The 24823-nt window shown below is 36.2% G+C and overlaps 1 protein-coding gene and 1 long non-coding RNA gene across 2 annotated transcripts in view; one reads left to right on the plus strand and one right to left on the minus strand.

Annotated features, from left to right (window-relative positions):
- LOC129269587 (tyrosine-protein phosphatase non-receptor type 13-like) overlaps positions 1–9153 on the plus strand; it is a 34884-nt gene extending 25731 nt beyond the window's left edge. Inside the window, exons 6-9 of the mRNA XM_064105771.1 lie at positions 240–1439; positions 2424–2635; positions 3685–3824; positions 7092–9153. Coding sequence (XP_063961841.1) covers positions 240–1439; positions 2424–2635; positions 3685–3824; positions 7092–7191 — 1652 coding nt within the window. The 3' untranslated portion in view covers positions 7192–9153. The remainder of the gene's footprint in view (positions 1–239; positions 1440–2423; positions 2636–3684; positions 3825–7091) is intronic.
- An 8520-nt stretch (positions 9154–17673) lies between these two features.
- LOC135155795 (uncharacterized) lies at positions 17674–23537 on the minus strand. Its single transcript, XR_010294963.1, has 2 exons — positions 23454–23537; positions 17674–21462 (listed from the first exon to the last, which is right to left on the minus strand). It is a non-coding gene; the product is annotated as an uncharacterized LOC135155795 (long non-coding RNA).
- Positions 23538–24823: the final 1286 nt, after the last annotated feature.

Consider the following 24823-nt stretch of genomic DNA (forward strand, 5'->3'; position numbering starts at 1 on the left):
AGGACACACTATCAGTAATAATATTTAGAGTACAGCTCTATCCTGTAAGAATATTTGGAATGTTGAGATTAGAGTGTGTATTTCCTCTCAGCAACGTTAAAACCAAAATGAGATATATGGGCTTATTCATATGATAAATATATTCATTTTGTAATGGCCCTGTTTCTTATTTATATTTGATAAAAACCCAAATCATTAAATTAATGATTTGTCATTTCTTCCTGTTTTCTTCCTTCAAGATCATGGAGATATGAATCTACCGGTGTTTGATGAGGAGTCATCAATGGAAGAGACAACAGGTCCGGAGGAAGATATTCCATCTAGGGACAAGAGGAAAAAAACAGTCATGCCCAAGATCAGATCTCGATGCTCTTCTTGGCCTACAAATGAGAAAGATGCGGGGGCTATTCTTGATGATAACATGGAGGAAGAGAAAGGTGTGAAAGTTCATCAAGCGAAAGGTGGAATCGACCAGAGATGCCAAAAACTCATGGAGGAATTATCTCTGAATGGAGAAGTCAACAACAATGTAAGGAACATCAGAGCAAGGCCAAGTGCCAGAAGACAGACATCTCTTTCTGCATTGCCAGACCATAAGCCACATCCACCCCTTGTCAAGAGTTATAGCTCTCCATCAATGCCAAATGTAGCTACAAGGGTACCTAAGGTTGATACTGATACAAATGGTTCAAGAACTCTTTTGACGAGTGGAATTAGTGAGAATGGACACGGTAGTAGGTTGATGGTTGCAGATCGGAAGCCAGAGAATGGCTGTAAGGGTGCACTGATGAATCATGTTGTCAAGCCAATCCTGAAGAATAAAAAACCCAAACCTCATCGGATGGACATAGAGAATGGTATATCCCACATTACTCAGGATGTCATATTAGAGGAAGATGGTGAAGTTTTCCTACCATCGCCGCCACCAGTCTCGCCCAAACCTGCATCTATTCCTCCATCACCAAGAATCTCAACATCAACCATCACCAAGCAAAGTCCATCTCTTCCATCATCAGCGATATCAACTACCGATCATAAGAAACATTCCTCACCACCTCCACCTCCTCCCAAACCAAAGACAAGACCAGCTTTGAATGGCTTCCAGCTCCCTCGCACTCCATCCGCAGCCACCAATGGAAACCTCAATGTCATAGCTCCTCCATTAGGATTTGAATCATCCCCAGAAGAGAAACAGAGGAGAGAGGAAGAAGTAAAACAAGGCGATAGGATCAAGCAGGAGGTCTTCAAACTGGAGGGCAAAGATATTGAGATGACCCTGGAGAATGGAGTCAAGGGAAGGGTGGTGAATGACAGTAAAGAAAATCAGAAAGTAATTGGAGCAGAAAAGGGGGAAGCTCTAAGCAGTAATATGAGCAACAACAATGTGGATCTAGATGGAGAAGGGCTAGAGGAACTTCTGAAAGGGATTGATTGCCAAGGTATTTTAACATATTCTTTAGACTTGAAAAGTACAATTTCACAGCAAGTGAATGTACATTGTTCAATAATTTGATAATGATATGCTCAAAGTTGGCATAGAAATTGACTTTCATTTTTGTCTCGCCTGCAAAGCAGAGCAAGACTGTAAAAGGTGCCACTTTTCCGACAGCGGCGGCGGCAGCGTCAACATTGAAATATTTACCGAAGGTTAAATGTTTGAAGCGTCATCGTAACTTAGAAAGTATATGGACCTAGTCCATGAAACTTATACATAAGTGTAATTAAGCATTACTGAATATCCCCTCTGAGTTTCAGGTCACATGTCCAAGGTCAAAGGTCATTTAGGGTCAATGAACTTTGGCTACGTTGGGGGTATTTGTTGATTTGCGATCAAAACTTTGAAAGTTTACTGATCTAGTTCATGAAACGTAGACATAAGAGTAATCAAGTATCAGTGAACATCCTGCATGAGTTTCAGGTCACATGACCAAGGTCATTTAAGGTCAATGAACTGTGGCCAAATTGGGGGTATATTTTGAGTTTCCATCATAACTTTAAAAGTTTATGGATACAGTTCATAAAATGTGGACATAGGTGTAATCAAGTATCACTGATCATCTAACACAAGTCCTAGGTCACATGATCAAGCTCAAATGTCATTTAGGGTCAATGAACATAGTATTGTATTAACATGTGATTTGTTTGTTTTTTTGTATATAAATATTCTATTGCGGTTTTCAAAGTCAGCACTGCTGCCAGATGTGTTCCTCTTGTTTTACCGAACATTTAAAAGCTAGCAAAATACAACTGTAAAGAGGGATGTTTTTCACTAAACGGTTCATTTATCTTGGCTGTGATTCGATATGTAACTATGAACTGTTCAAATAGAAAACCTAGGTGATGTTAAGAAGATTAAAGTTTAATACCTCTTCCATTTTTCCAAAGAGTTCTTTCTAATGTCAGTTATGCTTTATACCCGACAGACAACAGCGACCTGAGTTTCTGGCATGAAGACCGCCCAGGATCAGAGTCAACAGGTAGCCTTGCCACTCCTGAGAGTTGGACCAATGAATCACCTCAAAGTGAATGGTCATCATCATCATTCAGGCAACGCAAGGATTCTATAGATGATGTCTTTGTAGTGGATCTAGAGAAGGGAGAGTCTGGTCTTGGGCTTGGACTAGTTGATGGACTGGTAAGAGATTGTCAAACTAACACTAATGGCCTTCATCTACCCTGCACACAGATGTAAAAATACTCATTTAAGATTCACCCCCCCCCCCCCCGAATGCTTGGGATATTCTCCATTACCAGTAAATATATTGCCACAATAATGTCCTATGTTAATATAAAGTTTGCAGTCTTTTGAGAGTATGGTCTTGTGACAACAATCATTATGTACTTGGTTTTACATTGTTGGGTTTTTTGTCATAAAAGAAATTATGAAATACATCAATATTGATTAAATGATGGATTGCTTCCTTCCATTTGACTAAATAGTTATTTTTATTTATATTTGACAAACTAAGAATCTTGCTATGGGATTGGTCAAAATCAGTCACGTGATAAAGGGTGGTTGGATCAATTATCATCACTCTTGTCATGATTATTTTGAGTACTATTTTGCCCCTCAATTTTATTTGTTCCATATTTCTCCACCACATGCAGTGACAATCTTGCAAGATCTATATATATATATATATATATGTGCTTGCAGACATACATGCGCACTTCTAGTAGAACTTCACAAAAATTGCCTCTCATTTGCTTTGTTGTGAGGATAAAATTCCTTTGTGAGGTCACAATCATATTGCTTGAGCAAGATCTAGATGTTTGCACGTAGTTTACATTCACACTGGCATTAAAAAAAGGCATCAATTATAGTGATTTTTTTATGAGGAAACCTATTTGTTTTAATCAAAATTCCTTATTGTAGAGAAGTACGAATATTGGTTTCATCTTTATAGGGGTTTCAGATATGGAATATAAAGCATAAAATCACCTCTTGATTGTAGGTGACAATGCAAACTCCTCGGCGAGCTATCTTTTCTCAGCCTCGCTTCTGAAAGATACATACATCCACCTTGCCTCGAAAGTGATAGTTTACCTATCACCTTCACTAATGGTGATTATTTGCTCAATATCCAAGAAAAATGTAGGAAGGTTTATAACGCTTGACAAAGCAATGATTAAAAGAGAAATTGGATATTGTTACATGAAACTATTTTTATTTTACTTTTGTAGCACACTGTGTTGAAATCTCCTGGGATCTATATCTGTAAGGTACTACCTGGTGGATCTGCTAACCAATGTCGTAAACTCAGAGTTGGTGATAGGATTCTAGCAGTCAATGGTACAAGTCTAGTAGGGGCAGACTATGATAGGTAAGTAGTAGAGGTACTTAGAGTGTCTAGTAGGGGTAGACTATGATAGGTTAGTCGTAGAGGTACTTAGAGTGTCTAGTAGGGGCAGACTATGATAGGTTAGTAGTAGAGGTACTTAGAGTGTCTAGTAGGGGTAGACTATGATATGTTAGTCGGAGAGGTACTTAGAGTGTCTAGTAGGGGTAGACTATGATAGGTTAGTCGTAGAGGTACTTAGAGTGTCTAGTAGGGGTAGACTATGATACTGTAGGTTAGTAGTAAAGGTACTTAGAGTGTCTAGTAGGGGTAGACTATGATAGGTTAGTAGTAGAGGTACTTAGAGTGTCTAGTAGGGGTAGACTACGATAGGTTAGTAGTAGAGGTACCTAGAGTGTCTAGTAGGGGTAGACTATGATATGTAAGTAGTAGAGGTACTTAGAGTGTCTAGTAGGGGTAGACTATGATAGGTTAGTAGTAGAGGTACTTAGAGTGTCTAGTAGGGGTAGACTATGATAGGTTAGTAGTAGAGGTACTTAGAGTGTCTAGTAGGGGTAAACTATGATAGGTTAGTAGTAGAGGTACTTAGAGTGTCTAGTAGGGGTAGACTACGATAGGTTAGTAGTAGAGGTACCTAGAGTGTCTAGTAGGGGTAGACTATGATAGGTAAGTAGTAGAGGTACTTAGAGTGTCTAGTAGGGGTAGACTATGATAGGTTAGTAGTAGAGGTACTTAGAGTGTCTAGTAGGGGTAGACTATGATAGGTTAGTAGTAGAGGTACCTAGAGTGTCTAGTAGGGGTAAACTATGATAGGTTAGTAGTAGAGGTACTTAGAGTGTCTAGTAGGGGTAGACTATGATAGGTTAGTCGTAAAGGTACTTAGAGTGTCTAGTAGGGGTAGACTATGATAGGTTAGTAGTAGAGGTACTTAGAGTGTCTATGTAATTTCCTATATTTTCATTTCATTATTTTTCAACAAATTAACTTAGAAGTATTGTTGAAATTGAGTATCACAGAGATAAAAAAGACCCCCAACCTGTTTTAAGTTTATTGCATTTGTTCTTCAAAGTAACAAGCGTGCAAGCACATCATGGGTTAGATAATGGTTAGATATATGATGGATATGTCTACGCACAGGGGCGTCGATCCATTTTCCAGATTGGGGGGGCAAAATCATGAATCAACGTTCCAAAGGCGCTCGATCGTACAAAACACCCCCCCCACACACACACACACACACACAAACATAGGCATATTATATATATATATGTATATGTATACATGACTCATGAGATACAGACATGTATCTCACCAACAAATTAATGCGAGCGCGGAGCGCGAGCTGAAATTTTTTAGTATACTGACCTTAAAACAGGAAAAGCGTACCTGTTTAGGACTGTTTGTATAGTAACTCATAAGGAGGATACATATCTCACTACACAGATAATGCGAGTGCCGAGAGCGAGCTGAAATTTCTTTATATTCTGGCCTGAAAGCTTGATATTCTAAGCATTTTTGGTACCAATGATTAAGATTGGTATCTAAAAGAACAAATCTCTCTCTAAAAGCTCGCATTTCTAAAGAGATGTGAGCGCGAAGCTCGAGCTGAAAATTTTGATATTTCGATCTGAAAAAAATGACAGTTTAATGGCCTTTTTTTTTTTTATAAAGAACAAGATATATATCCAACAAAAGATTATTGCAAATCGAAGCGGGAGTTATTTTGAGGGTTAGAACTGAAAACGGGACATTCTATTCACCTATTTAATCATGAAAAGTATGGGTTTTTGCTACAGAAATGATGCGAGCGTGAAGCGCGAGCTGAAAATTTTTGTATTCCAATCTGAAAAGCGGACATTTTGAGCACGATTTGAAATAGAGAACGAGTTGTGTATCTCAATCTCGCTTGCTGAACATTACAATCTTATTTTATTTTTGCACATCCGGAATTATTGGGGGGGGGGCAAAACGATATGTTTGCCCCCCCCAATATTTTCATTGGTGGGGCGATCGCCCCCCCCTGCCCCCCCAGGATCGACGCCTCTGTCTACGCAGGCACTGCTCTGCTGCGTATCATATTTACATACGTAAGATTCAATTCTCTGATAAGATTTCTTATTTTATCTGAGAGATTAAAAGTGATCATAGAGAACAAATTTCATTGCAAAGATGAAATAAGAAAAGTTACAGATTGAATCTCAGAATACCACCCTTGTATTTTAAAGTAATACTGAACAACATAGAATATGTTTAATATTGAAGAACAGTTTGTAATAGGTTGCCCTGTTCTTCTTAAAGGAGAATGAAACCTTTGGAACAAGATAGCTTGTGTGAAAACAGAAAAATCAAAGAAACAGATCAACGAAAGTTTGAGAAAAATCAGACAAATAATGAGAAAGTTATGAGCATTTGAATATTGCGATCACTAATGCTATGGAGATCCTCAAATTGGCGATGCGACAGAGATGTGTGATGTCACTTATGAACAACTCTCCCCATTACTTTAGTATATATTTTGCTTAAATTGCCTCTTTTATCACATCTATCAGTAGATCATGTGTTCTTTCTATAGGAGGGCATGTAATACCGAGTTTTAAAAAATACATCATGGATAAAGAGTTTGTATCACCATAAGAAAGTGCAAAAAATTACATCTTAGGGGTATTTTATAGTCCCTCACAGGGAAAGTTGTTCACATGTGACATCACACATCCTTGTCGCATTGCCAATGGGAGGATCTCCATAGCATTAGTGATTGCAATACTCAAATGCTCATAACTTTTTCATTATTTGTCCGATTTTTCTCAAACTTTCTTTGTTCTTTTTCTTTGATTTTTCTGTTTCGACACAAGCCTACTTATTCCAAAGGTTTCATTCCACTTTAACTCTAATTTTTCATTCTGAAAGTTTGTGCTATGTACCTGTATTGAAATGATTTCCTAATTCCAAAGAGGATAAATATCTGTAATTGATATACAGTTTGAGATGGTCTGTCATGGAAGCATGGAAGAAAATACAATTGAAATCATCAAGAAAATAAAAGTTAATACGCAGAAAAAATAAGAGGAAAATGGGATTTGAATGAAAAAAAAACTTAGCAGTACATGTATCATGTGAATTTCCACAACATAATTTACTCAAAAGTAATTGTTAAAACTATTTTTTACACACATAATGCATATATGTAATTATGAAGCACAGCCCCTTTGCATGGAACCAGATCAATTGTCATTTGCATTTTCTATTAATTTTTCTTCAAATTTCTTTCTTTCTTTTTTTGTCCATCATCAGTGCAATGAATCTGATCAAGAATACTGGTGATAAGTTACGTATACTGGTTGGGAAATCGGATAACAACACTGCAATGAAGATCACTGCTTCCAGCTGCTAAACAATGATCAAAGACCATAGGAAACACAGTCAAATAGAGCGCCAATAGAGGGCAGTCTTCATTCTACTCTTTGAAGCAGGATTTAGTTTTGATTGCTGGTATTCATATATATAACTCTCTGAACAGCAAAAGTATAACCATAAAATTGGCAACATAATCAAGATTGCTTTCTTTATAAACAAATTATATTTATGGTTAATTATGTTGTTATCACCCTCAATTCAGCAATATTTTTACACTGAGGTAAAAGTTTGTGTCTATTGTATCTAATATTTATATCATTCATAGAGCTTTCCTAGAATTGAAACTGTGCATGCAAGTAAGATTGACTAAATTGTTTTCCTAATCGGTAAAGAAATTTTACCATGATTAGGTATTTAGGGTTTAATCCTTTGTTGCCTTTCTGAGTTCAGTAAAACTTTCAGTCATTGCTGAATGTTTATATCTGTTTTTTTTCTCCAAATTCATGAATGTATTCATCATGAAATTACCCTTAAAACTAAGCTGATTAGTTATGAATATAATCTTATCTTTCTAGAAAACATTGTGATTTGTTATCCAAGGAATTACAATTGTCAATTGATACATTGTATGCATACATTGTATCTTTTATTATTACTATGGTATGTCTCTGCTCAGAAGAAAAGTACAAAACCTAAACTTACCCTATAGAAAGATAGATACTGTGGTTGAAACCTTGATTTAATCAATTGTCCTATCTAATAAGCAGTTTCAGCATTGAGAAGAGTTGTCATCAGACACACAAGCAAAACTTTAGAAGCGGAACAAATAGCCTTGTTCACACTAACAAATGGTCCAATATTTCTGCTATGTTACCAGTATCTTAAAGTTACTCTCTGCAATAACTCTTTATCAGGTCTTTTTGGCATTTCCCTTGGGGGTTCATTATTCTCTAAAAAAAAAACAAGGATCATCAGTATGAAAATATCTAACAAAACAAACTTTATTTTCAGACCACCGATCTCTCAGAATAATGAACCCCATTTCAAATTTGGATAAATGAACCTTTGGATGAATGATACTATGAACAAATGATCCATCTGAATAAAAACGCTAATGTAAGTTTTTCCTCCTAATTTCTTCTTATTGCAGAGTCTCAATATTATCTAACAGTTCATTAAGAGTCATGATTTCATTGTAAGGTTGCTTTAAGGGGGGAAATAGATTTCAAGTTCCATGTAAAGATTTGTTAATATGTTCGTCCTTATTTGTTATTCTTTAAAAACTCCCAGTTGCTATGGTCTTGGTATATAAGTGTGAGAAATAAGACATGCACAACATCATTTGGAAACTCTTTTTTTTATGTAAATGTTGTGAAAAATGTAACAGAATGATGGTAGGCATAGCTTAAATCAAAAAGTTCCCCACAACTTTGAGACCAAAAGAATGTCTCTGCCGGGATACAAACACAGGCCCCAGCTTAGAACAGTCATGCCTTAACCACTAGACCACAGAGACGGGTTAGTGCAAACCCAGTCCTATTGACCATCAGATAAACAGAGTTTCGACCTCACCAATTATATTTTCTTTCTCTGGTGTAGATGAATTGTGAACAATGACAAGCCACCATGCCTATATATAATTCTATGTTATAATTAATTGTATTGTAAGTTTCAGTTGCATGTCAACATTATGAAGAACAATAAAAACTAATGGTTTCGATACGTGATAAGCATTTCCCAGACATGTCAAAAGTACAAATGTACATGTATAATTGTATCATGAATATTAAAAAAAGCTCCAAGGAGCTTTATGTCCTGTTGAGCAATAACCATTAATTTATTATTCTGGAGTCTATATGACACATTGTACATGTACTTGTGTCTGGCCTTAAATGCACAAATCAGAATTTAGAATCAGCAATCCCACTAATGAAAATGTTTCAGACATTTATTCAGAAAATTTAACGCAGAGATAAATTAGTGTATTGATGATGATGATGATAAAACAAAATAATTACAGTAACAAAAATGAAAAAAAATCTACCATCACCATTTATATATATGTATTGTTGTTTTAGAATTTTGATTGTCTTACATTGGGTGATTTCAAGTACGTTGTTGAAATCTGGTGTTGGTGTTGTGACAACACCAACACCAGCCACAACACCGTACTTGAAATCAGGCTGGTGTTGGGATTGACCTCGGAAAATATGACGTATTTCCGGCAGTTCGTGTTGAATGCTGGTGTTGAATGTCGTCTGCTGAACCCAGCACTGCGGCTGGTGTTGACGATCTACGTGCAATTTCCCCATTCACCAACACCAATCCCCAGGGATTGGGAAAATCATGATTTCAAGTTCGGTGTTGGTGTTGGCAATCTCAAGCTCGTGAACAGGCGGTGAACACGATGAAACATCCCCGTAAAATTAGATTTTACAGTTAAGATTAGTACAAATCATTTGAGCTGTATATATTTTGATGAAGAATAATGTTCACTCTTTCGAATTCTTGAATTACTTATAACATTGGTATTCTGTACGATGAGAATTTCATGCATTTCTCTCCGATTTCATTTTCGTCGTCGAGACTTCTCGCGTGAAGTTGAGATGATTTAGCAGCGCAGCGCAGAGGCGTGACATCATGTGCTATCGATAACGCAATCGGTATCATTCCTCTGAACCCAGCTCGGTGTTGGAGCTCGGTTCAGCGGCCTTTTTACGCTCTCAACACCAACACCAGATTTCAACACCGTACTTGAAATCACCCATTGTAGTTGCCAAAAGATGATTGAAGAAATACAAACCAAAATCATAGTCGAACACAAAAATGTAAATTATTTTTAGTTGACAGCAATAAAAGTGTGATTTGAAAAGTTGCAAAATCATATGTTAAATTTGGCTTATAGCCTTTGAATTATTAGATCTCTGTGCAATCTTTATCATGAAGCAAAGTCTTTGTAATGTGAACTAGACTTAAATATTTTATGATTTTGTCAAAAGTTTTTCTTGACCTGTGTTTTATTTATCATATTAGAAATAACACCTTTTCCATGAGAAGGTTTCTTACATGTTTTGACATTTCTTTGCAAGTTTATTTTTTTAATGAAAATCCCATTTAGAGACTGATCTGTAACCTGGGTTTATTGATATTTTTCCAAGGAATCTATTGGATGTGTTTACTTGCCATGTAGAATTTATGAATCAATTATATAACTGTACCTTGCATTTTATTCTCCATTGTAAATTTTTGCATATATTATGTACATAGTCAAACAACTTCTGTTGTGTTGTATTAAATTATATGCATGAAAATAACCCAACCTACATTTATTGTATACTATACAATAATAAATGATTGTATGGTTTTCTGTAGACAATCACAAGAGTGCCAATGATTATGTTTTTACTAATATTAATTTCTTTGAATTTATTCTACCGGCCTGGTTAAGCAAGAATCTTTATTTGTGTGTGTTTTTCATATTTGAATGCATGTTGCAACATATCTTCTTTTAGTTCATATAATTTTATGAAGTGTAATGTTCTAACTTCCCCTCCATAATGTATGCACTCCATAGGTTTACAGTATATAGTTGAGTGGGTTACTATTGTGTTGATAACAAGTTTAGTTTTCATATATTCAAAACAAATTGTTATGTGACTAAAACAGCAGGATTATTTAATCCATTATTAAATAAGATTATAGTTTTGTATAAGGAATGCCATGAATAAAATCATGTTCGATAATTAGAATTCTGAAGTATAATCCTCTGTGTGAAAAAATTTCAAGTATTTAGACTACATGAAAATAACACAGCTTTTGTAATCAAGTTACCCCTCGTCAATGTACACAATTTATATACCATTATATGTTTAGTTTTATTGCAGAGGTATTTCTCTTTTGAATGATTATATGAAATATCCCGTTACTTAAAATTCTGAAAGGAAATATAGGAACAATAAACAAATAAATCAAGAATGAAAATGAGATAAGCCAATACGCTTGGTAGTGTAAGCTTATAATAGTGATCTTAAAAAGAGTTTGCTGTTACCTCTTGAACTCGTCTAGTGAGTCATTGTTTAGGGGCTGTGTTGGGCAATCTACACTGCAAGTATAAATTAACAAACATTGACTTCAACAATAAACTGCCTGGTTGGTCTTTCATAGTGCTGTCATGAACTTTGTAAATGAAAGCAAATTGAAATGACAAATTTTCTTGAAGTTCGTGATAAATCCTGACTGTTTTTCAGGTAGGACCTCATTCAAATGGGAGCCAACTACCACTAAGCATTAGTCAATCACAGAAGCTGAAAGTTCACGTTGAATATGTGCTGAGTTAAAATCATCAACACTTATTAGCTGTGTGACATTCTGGATTTAGGAAAGAGAGTGTGAACCTCCCTCTCCCCCACTCCAAAAAATAAAGAAAATGAAAATAAATAGATAAAATAGAATGAAAAAAATTCAAAGTAGATGTGGATTAAAGGATAGTTAGAGGTTAAGAACATGTAATCTGAAAAGCATATTATCTTCTGAAGATGGATTGTAACCTTGGATGATCACTGCATGGGGCATATTTTCTGATACTCTAGAATTTTACTTCAAACAGGGTTCCAGATCAGTCATGCATGAAACTTTTTTTTCATATTTATTTTTAATAATCCACTGCATGTTATGAATAAATATTTACAGTCTTTCAGTTAAATACAATTATAAGATATCTGTAAATATTTATAAACCATTAATATTGCAATTTATTCATAGAATGATTCAAGCTGTTGCATATAGCACAGTTTTGTAAATATTTGGTGCTGTTGTATGATACACAGATCACATACAATTCATAATTGGAGAAGAGAATAAAACATATATCAAACAAATAAAATGTAATGTGCTGTATAAAAGATCACTTATATAATGATAAAATGATTATGTCATATAATAAATACATATATAATTGAAATGACAGATAGTTTTGCTCTTGTGATTATTATAACTCTGTCCCTTAGATAGGATGTTAAATTGAGGTCATGTGTAGAGGAGAGTCATATGATGAAACTAGGTAAACTACTAAAACTCCATTTTCTTTTCTCACATTTCTCTTAACCCCTGAATTTCACTCGTTTTTGTAAAGCGCTTAGAAACACCATGTATTAAGCACTATATAAATACAATGTATTATTATTATTGTAGTTATATATTCTCAATAACACCACAATGTAGAAAACAGTATGATTTTTATTAGGAAAAGGATTTATTTGACAATTTCTAATAAACTATTGCAATCCAAACTCTATATTGATATCATAAATAAAATATGAATCATAGTGATATTTTATTTACCAAAAGTAGCCAGTTCAATAATGAATCTACTATTAGATTCAATCTAAATCAATCCTTCAATCTAAATGCCAAATGCTAGAAGGCACAAGGTAGTGTAAGTATTTCATATAGTGAGTTGACAGTGATTTGAAATCATGTCTTATTGACGGTGAGGCTATATTCTTACGAGTTTCTCAACCCCAGACTTTCCTTATCCCCATACTAATTTTTTTCCCTGTTGCATGGACCTACTTTTTTTGCTTATACCCTGCTTGCTGTTTTCACAAAAAAAAATCAGTAAATCTGAACTAGTGGTAGCCATTCATAAGCACTTATCTCTGATTAGACAACAGTGCTAGCTCCATTTTCTTTTCTCACATTTCTCTTAACCCCTGAATTTCACTCGTAATTACCCAGCAAACCCTGCTATTTTGTAGGGCCAGATAGTCCCATACCTATAGGTGGGGTTTGCCCACTTTGCAAAAATATTGTGAGAACAGAAAGTTGACTAAGCTAAACCCCTTGACTTAGGTGGGGCTATTTAGCCTCACCTCAAGTACAGCATCAAAGAAAATTTTGTTAATAAATAAAAGGTATTAGCCACCATGTCCCCCCCCCCCCCGTCACGTCAGTTTCAGTTCAGTTTAGTTTATTTCACTTCCATTTCTGATAATAAACATAACAAACATATATACATATGAATGTACATAACAGAATAAGTGTCATAAGAATACTTCAATAATTAATTAACAAATTCGTAGGAAATAGTCGGAGAATATATAATTCTTTTTGTTCCAAACACATTTTGATAATTAGACAAAATTATAGATTACAGTTAGCATGTGAAAATGAAAATGAGGGACTTATTAAAAAGCAAAGCTTGTAATGGTAAGTCAAAATAGGCGGTGCTGCACCATCCCGAGTTTGCTCAATCTCGAGATTTTAGCCCGATCAGCCCTCTTCGCGATTAATCTCGAGATTCAAGAAACCCCGTCTGCACCATCCCACGACAGCGATTCCTGCTCGAGCGCGCGAGGCAACAAGCCCGATATTACGAGCATGCGCACTTTCGGATCTTGGAGTTTCAACGGCCCGCGCTTTTGAATAACTTCCCGCGATATGCAAGCAATGTACTCCGATCCTTTCACTAGCACTTTCGCCGAGTTCAACCGGTGTTATGCAACAATCCTCTCAGCTCAGCGAGTGAAGAAGTGATGTATTCTTCGTTAAATATGATGGCGGAGTAGGAGGCAACGACAGAGAGAGAGAGAGGGAGAGAAGGAGGAAAGAAATGCTATTTGCTCACATTTTGCGAAGGAATAAGACAACACTGCTGTCAGTGTTGTTATTGAATATGACCATCGTCGATGAGCGCCTCCCCCTTCGATCTGGTCTCTCCCAAAATCCATTCACTGGTGGGACACCATCGTTGCTTATGAACGCTATTCGCATGTATAAAGTTGACTTCCGCACGTGTTTATGTTTTGACCAAGGCGGAAGTGGAACGCGAATTGCATTATGGACTGACGTCATGAATAAATTACCCCGAGTCCAATCTCGAGTGCGTCTGCACCGACGAATTAGCGGGATAATTCGTAAAATAGCGCGCTATTTTGCAAATAAACCCGAGTTGACTTGGGATTGCAATCTCGAGATTAATCCTACGAACTAGCGCGATAATTGCGTCTGCACCGCCAACTATCTCGAGATTTTTCAGATCGGGATAATTTGCCGGATCAGAAATAGCGCGCTAATTTGAAACTTCGGGATGGTGCAGACGGCCCTAATGAGATTGACGAGAATTCATCTAAAGAAAAGATGGTTAATTGTTTCTGTCATGTGAGACTCTTCTCTGATGTAGTCTATACGAATAACCCAATCGAAAAAAAAATTCAAAGGCGTATTGGGCCAAAAAGTCTAAAACGCTGCGAGAGAGCGAAGCGATCAAGCAATAGCTATTAAATTTCTTAAACAAAGATAACATTTTGTAATAGATTTTGACAATAATATTAAATTTCATCCCCTTTTCTTGGTAGTGAAAATGGTTGGATGTCCATGCCCCAAGCCCTCCTTCACAGGGACGTCGATCCATTTTTCAGATTGGGGGGGGCAAAATCATTAACGTTCCAAAGGCGCTCGATCGTACAAAACACCCACCCACACACACACACACACATATATATCAGAGGCGTCGATCCTGGGGGGGCAGGGGGGGCGATCGCCCCACCAATGAAAATATTGGGGGGGCAAACATGTCGTTTTGCCCCCCCAATAATTCCGGATGTGCAAAAATAAGATATGATTGTAATGTTCAGCAAGCGAGATTGAGATACACAAATTGTCCTTTATTTCAAATCGTGCTCAAAATGTCCGCTTTTGAGATTGGAATATAAAAATTTTCAGCTCGCGCTTCGCGCTCGCATCATTTCTGTAGCAAAAACCCATACTTTTCATGATTAAATACGTGAATAGAATGTCCCGTTTTCAGTTCTAAACCTCAAAAGAACTCCCACGTCGATTTGCAATAATCTTTTGTTGGATATATATCTTTTTTTTTTTTAAATCAAAAACGTCCATTAAACTATTTTTTTTCAGATCGAAATATCAAAATGATCAGCTCGAGCTTCGCGCTCGCATCTATTGTTCTTTTAGATACCAATCTTAATCATTGGTATCAAAAATGCTTACAGTATCAAGCTTTCAGGTCAGAATATATAAAAATTTCAGCTCGCTCTCGGCACTCGCATTATATCTGTTTTGTGAGATATGTATCCTCCTCATGAGTTACTACAAACAGTCCTTAACAGGTACGCTTTTCCTGTTTTAAGGTCAGAACATAAAAAATTTCAGCTCGCGCTTCGCGCTCGCATTAATTTGTTGGTGAGATACGTGTCTGTATTTCATGACCATGACTCATATATATATATATATATATGCCTATGTGTGTGTGGGGGGGTGTACGATCGAGCGCATTCGGAACGTTGTTCATGATTTTGCCCCCCCCCCCCCCCCAATCTGAAAAATGGATCGACGCCCCTGATATATATATATATATATATGTGTAAAGTTGTACATGTACAACAGCTTTTGGCAACTCTTTTTTATTTAAATTTTGTAAAGAAATGGATGAAGAGAACAAAGGTAGGCGTAGCTTAAATCATTAAGGTTCCCCAGAGCTATCTACCCTTTGGAAAAATTGGTGATGCCGAAAAAATGTCTCGGCAGAGACATTTTTTTTTTTACTTTCCCCAGAAATGGGGGATTAGATTCGAATTCCCGGGGGACCACTTCCATTGATGAGTGGATACCAGGCACGACCATGCGGTTTCGAAAAGCACCCTAAACAAGGGAAGCAAGGCTTTTCCAGATTATGAAAATGCATCTCCTAACAAGTATTTAGCTTGTGAAACCCTACAAGTATTGAAAACATATCCTCCTTTTTCAGTATTTTAAACATCGTTTTGACACCATTATAACGTTACATACGTACTTGCCCACTCTTTCCCTTTTTACGCGTGGTCGCGCCTATCCACTCTTCAGTGGAAGTGGGCCACCCGGGCGGCCTCTCGAGCTCTGGGAGGAACCAAATGTGGCTTTGGAAAGTCGTCCTAAATCGGATATAGCGCTGTTACCATAGTAGCAACCAGAATTTTGCACACGAAACGCAGATTGAATGTTTCCGTTCCAGATGCGAAACGAAAAAAAATCTAATGTCACACAATTTGCATTGCAGGACAGAGTTTTACGACCATGACGACGGGCCCAAAAGTCTCTTCCAAAATCAACTACCGTCGCAAATAAGCGTTCGCGTTCTCCAACGAAAGGTCGGGAACATCCCGTATATAGGCCTACGACACGCAACATTTTTAGCTATAATTCACCTATGGGCAACATAATTTTGTTGGTTGTCAGTTTTTTGCATGTCTATCCATTAGTACTTTAATATTACCACAAAGCAAATTGAAGTTCTTCGTTCGTTTGTACAGCAGGTTGAAAAATGTTGTGAAAATGGCTGATTTTTCTAGCATGGAATCGCCCAATATCATATAGTACCTGTGATGAAGTCAACACCCTCCCGGGCACCATCCGAAAGGTAGTGCCCACGTCGCGATTTTGAGACAAAGTAAACGATTGTTGTAATGAGTATGTATTCCGACTACTGAATAAGAATGGACTGTGTTAGTTTGGTCGGCATTATAGACCTGAACTATCATAATCAATTTTCAACATGACACTGTACATAATATACAATGTCATGTTTCAATCACTTTTTTACTTCGTAATATTTGTTAATTAATTCTTATTTTATGTAATACTTGTCGTCCTTAAACGAAATTGATAGTTCCAGATTAATTTTAAAAAGTGGCAAAAAAAAGTCTTCAACATATTTTAGGGGGGTTTTGGGTACAAAAAATTAAGGGGGTTGAACACCTGTTACACCCCCCCCCCCCCCTGTGTACGCCACTGATTTTCATATTACCGCCAGTATATCTCCATTTTTCCAATCTATTTGTACACCACGAAACACTTCTGACTATTATCTTTATTCTTTTCACCGATTTTCTCAATATGTTAAGTATTATGCTTGTGCTCAGTAAATATTCTTTCTTTAATATTTATTAATATAGGTCAATTATTTGAAATAAATATACGTAAAATTTAGAGGGAAAAAATGAGTTTATACTAGACGAATTAATACCACATACGCTAACCACGTTTTCATAGACCTATATCTATGCACATGCATGAATCATGTGTATTTTAAATATTTAATTTTTTTATGTTTTCGTCATTCAAAAGTACCTTTTGTCAAATTATTTACTGTATCCGCTAAACTGTTTGGTATTTCCGTTATTATGATATAGTTGAATGCTACAGTGACATACACACTACAGTGCGTATCAAAAAAAAAATTCCTGTAAAATTACACATTTGTAATATCCTGAAGGGCTATTCCACGGTTACTCACGTTACATTTGGAGACACCTTGACTCATACTTGGAGCTGTAACTCCATTATTATTGATAGGAACTAAACATCTCTTTATCACAACATAGTACGCAGTCTGACTATCCTTTGTATAAAAACAAAACTTGGGAAATTTCATTATGCTCCTGGCAAATCTTTGAAATGTGTCGGTTACTCATGTTACATGATTTGGACATGCATAAAATGAAAAGTGGACATATTAAGTGAAAAGTGTCCTCATGCAAGGCTTTTATGAAAGTTGATTATATCCATTTCAAAGAAGTATATTAGGGAGACAAATTTGTATATAATTTAAAAAATAAAGAACACATGGTTTTTACTAGGGGTGCAGATAAAGTGGTTACTCACGTTACGGTTCAGATGGGCTATATGTACAAAGACACATTGAGCTCATGTTCACCAACCTATGGAATTGCCCTGAAGATTTTTCCACATTTGAAAATTGGTACAGACCCACTTAAGCAAATGATATAAATGTCGAAAATATTTCCGCTTGAGTGAGCACCACCTACTTTTGAAAAGTTAGTGAAAAATGATTTGCGCAGAACTTTGAAATAGTTAATATGTGAATAAAAGTAGACCTTACTCACATTGGCGGCGGAACCACAAAAAAGCAACCAAAAAAAAGGTTATCAACTAAAAATTTAGGGGGGATCGTCCCCCCCCCCCACCTAAAATTTAGGGGGGACACGTCCCCCCGCTTCCGCCGCCTATGCTTACTCATGAAGAACACGTGGAATTTAGCTAGTAAAATTGATTTAAAGATATCTTTCACCTTTTTTAACTTGTTTCCTTGCCCAAAACACTTCGAAGAGTGCATTGCGCCCCACCCCACTCCCCCACACACCGAGGCCATCGTGACGATATTTGCTTTACACTGAGCTGTGATTCACATGAAATGGCTTCATTTTCATTTTGTTAATCATTGTCAAGCTTGGGAAAAGTGTGGAGAAACAAGTATTAAATAAAAATGAAATGTTAACCCACTTTAAATAATAAAAACTTAGTGAAAAAATGCTGGAGATGTCTGATATAAACTTTTGTTCAGATTCAGTTATGTCCTCAAATCCAGCTGGCACAAAAAAGGGTAAAGGTGGCGCTTACTAAGTGATGAAATTTCAATTTTGGTGGCAAAATTGTTACAAAATGCTTAAATGTATCCGTTTTATTTTAATTGACTAAAATTGCAAGGTAAAAGTATGAGAAATATTTCGCAGGGTAAGTTTGATTTCGCCCTTTCCCCTTGACACAGCGTAAAAACTAGCATTTCTGCGAGCTTTACAGAAATGGACAGTGCTCACTCAAGTGTAACATTCTGTCAAAACTTTTACTTTCATTGGATAGATGAGACCCAAACCCAAGATTATATGTGAAAAAATTACCCACATATTGTATATGTTTTAATTTTCAGGGCTTTTCAAAATGTAAACTTTTTTTTGATACGCACTGTATAGTCATTTCCCAGACACACAATTTACTTTCCAGTTATTATTCCATTCAAAAACTCCACAACACAAGTAATTTCAAAGACATATTTTATCAGTATTGTTTACATTGCAATTATCTGTGTTATTGTTAATATTATTGTGTCATTATTACCTTGTAAATACATCGCAATTTGGCCTTAGCCGCGTTGATATCTCGATTTTTATTAATAAACTATTTATCTATCTATCTATCTATCACATTATCTTTACTCGAGTGATACTTTTAGGACAATAAATGTAACAAAACTGAACAATATTCCATGTTTCATATTGCCCGTCGATTTCGATTACTAAATCACCCCCAAAAATCAGATTTTAGTTTATTTTAATATTAATTGGTTTCATTGTTGTACATATACTTCCTATGTGGTGAATGATACGATAGAAAATTTTAAACTTTGCAGTTTTACCACAGGATATAAAACATGTCTTGTATTTATAGCGCTGATGACAATTTGAACACAGCTAGTGCTTCCTCAACTTTCAAGCTAGTAGATTCATGTTCAATTTATGTAGTCCTAGATATGTGCAACTACATGTGTACAAAAATAAGGCTGTGTTTATGTAACCGTTGTCTTCAAGCAAGAATCAAAGCTGGCAATCACCACAATCACTGATATTTTTCTCTATTTTGCAAAGTCTTACTAAAAAATAGGATGGCTCTGGTATGGATGTCCATTTTCTGTACACCAGACAATCAATAACCTGATTAAATTTCCTATGCTTCAGAGCAATAAGGAGTGGGTTTAGGGCACTAATGGAAAAATAAAGTGTCTCTGCCATTTTATAGAGGAATGGTGCATCTATACAGATAATCATACAGATTAGTTTAGGAATAATAAGTACAAGATAGAGGAGGGTTAGGATGGAGAGTAGCTGAGAAACTGATAACGCGAATGCGCAAGGTGATGATTTTCTCCAAGAAATGCCTTTAGAGGATATCATTGAAGATCCTATCGGTTGGAGTTCGTAAGAGTATGGTACCGAGTACTTCCCATCAGGCGTACGTTTTTTGTTTTCATTATAATTCGGAGATAAATACACATTCCTTGATGTGAAATCATAAGTTTCTCCAGTTTGGGCCATTCCATTAATCGTGCCATCATCATCGTCACAATCATAATCACTCACATTATTAACATCATCAACATCTTCATGACTGGTATCGCTCAAAATCATTGTCTCTGTGCTTGCTTTCTTCCAGTGCAACCTTTTCGCAAAGCTACCTAACTTGACTCTCATTTTCCCGCTATTTCTATTCTGGTTTTCGTTCTTTTCATTGTCAACATCACCCTTGGCTAAGCCCTCTCTGTTTTCACTGTTTTTACGTATAACGGAAGGCTTGATGGTGTCCTCTTGCTCCAGAGAGAATATCATTTTCAATTCTTTACTGATTGTTTTTATTTCATCTGTCTTGTGAGGCAAAGAAATTTTTCTTTTATTTCCAAGCATTGTTGCATTGTCTGATTTATTCTTGTTTCTCTTTCCACTCGAGAAATCTAAAAACTTTGGTAATTTTGAAACTTTTTCCTGGTTTATTTGTGATTGATTACACTGCTTCTTGTGTTTTCCTTTATCCTTTTTTAAACTTGTCATTGGACGAGCTTGCTGAACTTCTTCAAAAGGTGAACTAGGGGTCATGTATGCTCCCGGGTCTCTTCGGGGGTTAGGTCTTCTCTTTTTCCGAGGAACAAATTTATTTTTCCGACGATTTTTCTCAAATAGATGGATTTTGTAGAAATTCCGTGAAGAGAATAGTACTGTGAGTAGCCAGAGAATGGGCATTACAATCCTGATAATAAATCGACTATAAGGATCACAAACTTCCAAAACACAAAGATTTGTCCTGCTTGAATATCCTAGATGAATGAAATTTGTAGTAATATTTGGAATGTAAATAATTAAGAAAATACACATCCATAAGAGGGATGCGACTATGAAAGGTCTTTTTCGCTTGTGGATACTGGCCCAAAAAGATCTGGACTTTGTGTGTTGCTTCCACTGCTGGTGAGACAACACTCCAAACGTTGCCATCCTGATCCAGAGACACATATTGGCAAGGGTTGCAACACCAGCACACATAATCGAGAGTGCGCCCTCAATGTCTACAATAAGAAGCGTTGCAGACTGGAGAGGCAACATGAAACAAATCACAAGGTCCGCGAGAAGGACATTGATGACAAGAATATTGCTCCTTGTTTGTAAACTCCTGGAGACGACAATGGCCAGGAGAAGTAAGCTGTTAACACTGATACCTATCACCATGGTAATCATCCAAAGGGTCACCGTGACGATGTCCTGCCAGGATGTTGGTTCTTGCAAAGAAGATAATGTAGTTGTATCCACTGACCCAGTCATGGTAGGATTCTCTGTTCTAGGAAGAGCCATTTATACTCTCCTAAAAAATCTCCTGAATAAGGGCTCCAGATTTCATTCTAGCTAACGTGTTGAAAGAACTTCATTCTAAGATTTCCTCGGCAGACTGTAGATCCAAGCTAGAAGAGCAGGTATACCTGCCAATCAAAGACGAAAGCAATTATTAAGACACACTTCCAGTTAGTCATTTTTTAAATTTTAATAGTGTACCACTTTTCCCTTGGTGCAAAGTCACTTAACCACAAGGAAGCATTGTGACCTGGACGTCAAATTGTTTGTTATATGGCTAAAAGTCAGTGCACCACGTAAGCTGTGATGAAATAACAATTTTTCTAGCGTTCAAATTTATGTATAAACCTAAACCCCTACTGTATGGCTACGTTAAAGGCCGCATGAAAATGGTAGAATAAAATAAAACTCAAGAAAATCTTCGACCAACTGTAACTGAACATAATTTTAAAACTTTAGAAGAGTTTGACGGGGTTTAAGATGGAGGAAGCGACAGTTAATTCATGTAATTAATGGGTCGGCAGATGTTGTGAATCATTGTCACGTACGTCTTCTTAAACCATTAATACACTGCAAAATTCAAAGGAAAATCCCTGCCAACTTTCAGAAAAGTAGATATGTTGATACATCGACAATCTAATCCCACATTGTAATTCGGGCGAGTTCATTCAAAACCATGTTCTGTTATTAGATCATATCCAAACCTAGATATGATTATCTTGCTGAAAAGGGAACAATAAGGAACCCAAACTAATTAGGGCCAGACAGTCAGGCTCCTAATATTGGCTTTGAATTTCATTTGGAGGATGATAATCACTTTGAATTCGATGAATTTTGAAGCATTCATGTAATACTTCAGATTCAAAAGTGTGATAATCAATGAATGTTGATTCGTTTAATCTGTATTTAACATGGTCGTTCTGTGTAAGAATTGTGTGAAATTGATTTGGTTGTGGGATGTAACACATTCATTAATTCGTCAATAGAAACATAGATTTTCATCATTCCCAGCTGTCATTCACTCTCCCTAATGATCTGCATAGCCATGATTTAGGCAGGCGCGGATCCAGGGGGGCACAGGAGGGGGCACGTGTAATATAATGTAAAAATGTCATTGAAACCGAGGTGTCCCCCCTCTTTTGAAATTGAAGACCTTTTTTTTTTTTTTGCTCGTCAAATTTTTTTGGGTACGAAATATCCTTAATTTGTGATTGAAAACCTTTTTTGGGGGGCTTGTCAAAATTTTCCTCCGAAAAATTTGCCCCCCCCCTTTGGAAAATCCTGGATCCACCCTGGTTTTAGGTATTCTCTTTCAAAACAAAACGAAATTATGTTACTGTCACACCCGACTCTGAATTATTAAAAAAAAAAGATTATTTCTGGTAGATACCATGAATGGGTTTGTAGTAGGTTTGAATGCTCCGGCTATAACCGGAGTAGACATAATACTAACTGGATAATGTGACTGGAAGTTTATAATCGTTGACTTCACATCAAAGTAAGTAATACAAAATAGCGAACATGACAGCACATGCAGAGTTAAACATTTACAATTAATACAGAAAAACCTCACAATTAAACAATTACTTCCTTTCGCCTTTCGAAACTACAGTGCTAATGAAAACACGAAAAGAAACGGCAAGCATATTGCTTATTTACAAAACAAAAGTGCCTTATCCGCCTTATTCATAATTAAAACATTTGATAATTTCAAATACCATAATGATGAAAGTACAAATTACACACAATCATCACAACACTTTTACTGCATATCATTTAGTGTACAATATATTGAGTTATTCTCTTGGCACAGACGTATGTATTCTTCGCTTCAAATGCCATTTTGATAATTGATCATTAGGAACGTCTGCCAAAGACTAAATTATCTCGCTCTAAAAAAAAAACTTGACAGATTTTAGGTACAAGCGAAACAACACTGCCCCGCATTCACGAATGACAGTTGCTTGATAAATACGAGTCATTTTTATTACCAGTTTTTGCAGAAGAATCATACAAACCTATTCTTCTAATTAACTGGTTAGTAGATCACAGACAGGTAATATCACCTTCATTAAAATATATCGAGAAAGATTTAAACATTTAAGTTAAAATAACTTACCATTGTTGGAGAATTGAGGAAAGGTTGACGTGTGTATCATAGATATTATTGAGTATCGTACTGAGCCATTTACAAAGTGAGTATAAGGTTCAACAACTGACACTTAATCATGGATCAGATGTCAACGTCACTTATGTGAGAGATAGAGAGTGAAAGTAGGAGGGGCGGAAGAGGGGAAAGTCTGTGAAGGGGATGGTACAATAGAGAGAGAGATAAAATAATGGAGAAAGGAAGAGAACGAATGAGAACGTAGGGAAACAGTGTTATCAATAAACACAGAATATTCAAAGTTAAATGTTTAAGTAGAGAAAGTGATCAGATGGTACTATTATTGAGTTAATTGTAAGATAAAAAGAGGAGAAAATGGGAGGGGGTTGTGTGTAGAGTGTATGGTGAAATACACGGTAGAATAGGGAACATAGATTAAAATGGTAAGATGTCCCAGAGAAAAGGATGAAGTAAAGTTGAAACAAGGGTGAAAAAATGGAATATGGAAAAAATAAGAAAGAGTATAAAGATGTTGAAACAAGCAGAATGAGATTATGAAGAAAGAGTCAACTCAAACAATGAAAACAGATGTGAAGAAACAGGTCTAAACGACGGATAATAACAGACGAGGTAAAAAAATAGGGGACATAAATGAAACAGAAAGAGAGAGGACAGGAAAGAAGGAGAAAATAGAGAGTGTGGAGAGAAAAGTAGAGAAGTGTGAAGGAGAGAAGGGAGAGAGAGTGAAAGAGAGAGATTTGGGAGTGGGATATAAATTGGCAGTAGAAAAGGAGGAAGGGGAATGTATACATGCGGGAGTGAGAGGAAGACAAGGTCAAACATATCCCAAGCGAAACTTCTGCAGCAAAACACTCTCCTGATTTGATATTACATTTATGGTTAATACAGCAAATCAGAAATTATATTGAGAAGGTCCCTGAAAACAGTTCTTGAGCTCTCATGAAGAGATCCCTTCGGAGGAAGTCCTATATGACGTGGGATCATAAAGGCTAATGGGATAGATTTTTGAGGAGAGGGACAGAGACAGGCCACTCTCTATTTTTGCAAAGTAAATATTTTTTGTTTAACGATTTATTTGAAGGTGAATAAACTTCAATCTCATAAGTTGTGTACAATTTAAAAATAAGTAAATAAAATGGTCTTATTTGACAAACTAAATTAAATTCATGCACATGTTTTTTTTCAACAAGAAAAAATAAAGCTTAGATGCATTGCATGGACAATCATTGACATGTCAAATTAATTGCTCACATTGAACGACAAATTAATGATTTTTTTCATTTATTTTATTTAAATATAGATATATTTATTAATCAATAAATTTATTAAACGGGATAACAAGATCAAGACACTGAATATGA

The sequence above is a fragment of the Lytechinus pictus genome, chromosome 10 (assembly GCF_037042905.1).
Source record: "Lytechinus pictus isolate F3 Inbred chromosome 10, Lp3.0, whole genome shotgun sequence".
NCBI lineage: Eukaryota > Metazoa > Echinodermata > Echinoidea > Temnopleuroida > Toxopneustidae > Lytechinus > Lytechinus pictus.